At 35.9% G+C, this 2,015-nt stretch overlaps 1 protein-coding gene across 1 annotated transcript in view; it reads right to left on the bottom strand.

The window, feature by feature from the left end:
* Window positions 1–387: 387 nt before the first annotated feature.
* AP1S3 (adaptor related protein complex 1 subunit sigma 3) overlaps window positions 388–2,015 on the bottom strand; it is an 80,104-nt gene continuing 78,476 nt past the window's right edge. The window contains exon 5 of the mRNA XM_017529153.2: window positions 388–1,487. Within this exon, the coding sequence (XP_017384642.1) occupies window positions 1,452–1,487 (36 nt within the window). The 3' untranslated portion in view covers window positions 388–1,451. The remainder of the gene's footprint in view (window positions 1,488–2,015) is intronic.

Here is a 2,015-nt window from a genome sequence, read left to right as displayed (position 1 = left end):
TTTTTTGTTTTGTTTTGTTTGAGTTCTGTCACCAGGCTGGAGTGCAGTGGTGCAATCTCGCCGCACTGCAACCTCCGCCTCCCGGGTTCAAGCAATTCTTCTGCCTCAGCCTCCTGAGTAGCTGGGACTGCAGGTGTGCACCACTACGCCCAGCTGATTTTTGTATTTTTAGAAGAAAAGGGGTTTCATCATCTTGGCCAGGCTGCTCTCCAACTCTTGACCTCAAGTGATGCGCCCACCTCGGCCTCCCAAAGTGCTGGGATTACAGGTGTGAGCCACCGTGCCCAGCCTACAAGCTATTTCCCCACAATATACTTGATCACTGTTGTTACCTGGTTACACAGAATTTTCATTCCAGGAAGCACAAATGTGATATATTCACAGTAATAATGGTCAGCAGCAAATCTTTTATTTAGGGAAGAAAGGGTGAGAAAATAAAAAAGAAGGAACCTGCCATACGGGCTGTGATAATCTTATATGCTCTAAGTCAGCCATATAGTAAATCTTCAAAGTATTAGGGATACATTAAAACATATTTGAAATGAAATTTCCAGCAATTAAGAATGCTTGGAATATGAAATTTAAAAAATAGCAGCAATAATTATCATTGCTATTGTTATTAACTCTTATACTAATTTAGAATAATAAAGGAAGTCATAGACGCTGTATCTCTAGGTCTCTATAAACCTTAATAAATATATAGTTTGTAGAAAACTTTATTGGAACGTCCCTTATATTCAATTAAAAGATAAATTAAAACCTCAGTTGGGATAGCAGCTTCTAAAGTGTCAAAAACACTTATTAAATTCTATACTCTTTGGTTATTTTCTTAAAATAATAAATGAATTCAGAAAAAAATAAATGAATTCAGCACATTAAAATCAGATACTTTGTATGTGAATTGCAATAACAGTATTATTAAGTGTATGAAAAAGGTCTAGCATTATTTATAAATTGCGCTATTAACATAAGCTTGAATTATTATACAATTAAAAAAACCAAACATTTAGAAAAAGTATTAATGACATCATATATACTTTACATTCAAAACCATGAATTATTATAACATATCTTTCAACCTGTCAGTAGAGGATCAAATGCAAAAAAAAAATTGCAGCAAATTTATCTAAACGAACTTAAAAATATAACACAGAGTTAAAACATTACAAATATTGTCTTTTGGGTTAGGCGGTAGTTATTTTAAACATTCAGAGCTACAAAGACTTTTATATAGTATAATAAAGACACATAGTTTTTTCTTTTTTTTTAAATAATACAGACACATAGTAATTATAAATATGTTAAACAATTTTAACTTTTGTTAGTTAACGAAAATCCCTTTAAGTTACTTTTGGCATGGTGCCTGAGGCTCCATCAAAAAACCGAATGGGAAGCATTGCTTATTTACAGCTTCATAACACGTAGGCTCTAGTCATCAGGTAGATTTCCAGTTAAAATGTAGGCTTGTTCATGTATTCTTCCAACGTCTGAAAGAGAACAATAAATTAGAACAATCTTCCCTTTAAGTCACATCCTTTAGCAGACTGTGAAATCTGCATTATTTATTTGCCATTGTTGAAAACAAGGTATCAAAAGGATACATGGATATGAAATCTTTGCATTCTAATCAAAGTTTGAGTATAATTTGTATACACATCCATATGGCTAGAATTAAGTGACTTTCAACTGAGAAAAAGTTGAATGTGATCATAAAATGAATGTCTGGTAAGAGTGGTGCTTGGCCAGCGCAGTGCTCACGCCTGTAATACCAGCACTTTGGGAGGCTGAGGTGGGTGTAGCTAGCACCTGAGGTCAGCCTGGCCAACATGGCAAAACCGCATCTCTACGGAAAAATACACACATTAGCTGGGCGTGGTAGCGCGCACCTGTAGTCCCAGCTACTCCGGAAGCTGAGGCAGGAAAATTGCTTGAAATGGGAGGCGGAGGTTGCAGTAAGCCAAGATTGCGCCACTGCACTCCAGACTGGGTGACAGAGTGAGATTCCATCTCAAAAA

The sequence above is a fragment of the Cebus imitator genome, unplaced genomic scaffold (genome assembly GCF_001604975.1).
Source record: "Cebus imitator isolate Cc_AM_T3 unplaced genomic scaffold, Cebus_imitator-1.0 Scaffold57, whole genome shotgun sequence".
Classification (NCBI taxonomy): Eukaryota; Metazoa; Chordata; class Mammalia; order Primates; family Cebidae; genus Cebus; species Cebus imitator.
The sequence above is the reverse complement of the archived record's forward strand: the minus strand, read 5'-3'. Positions and strand labels throughout refer to the sequence as shown.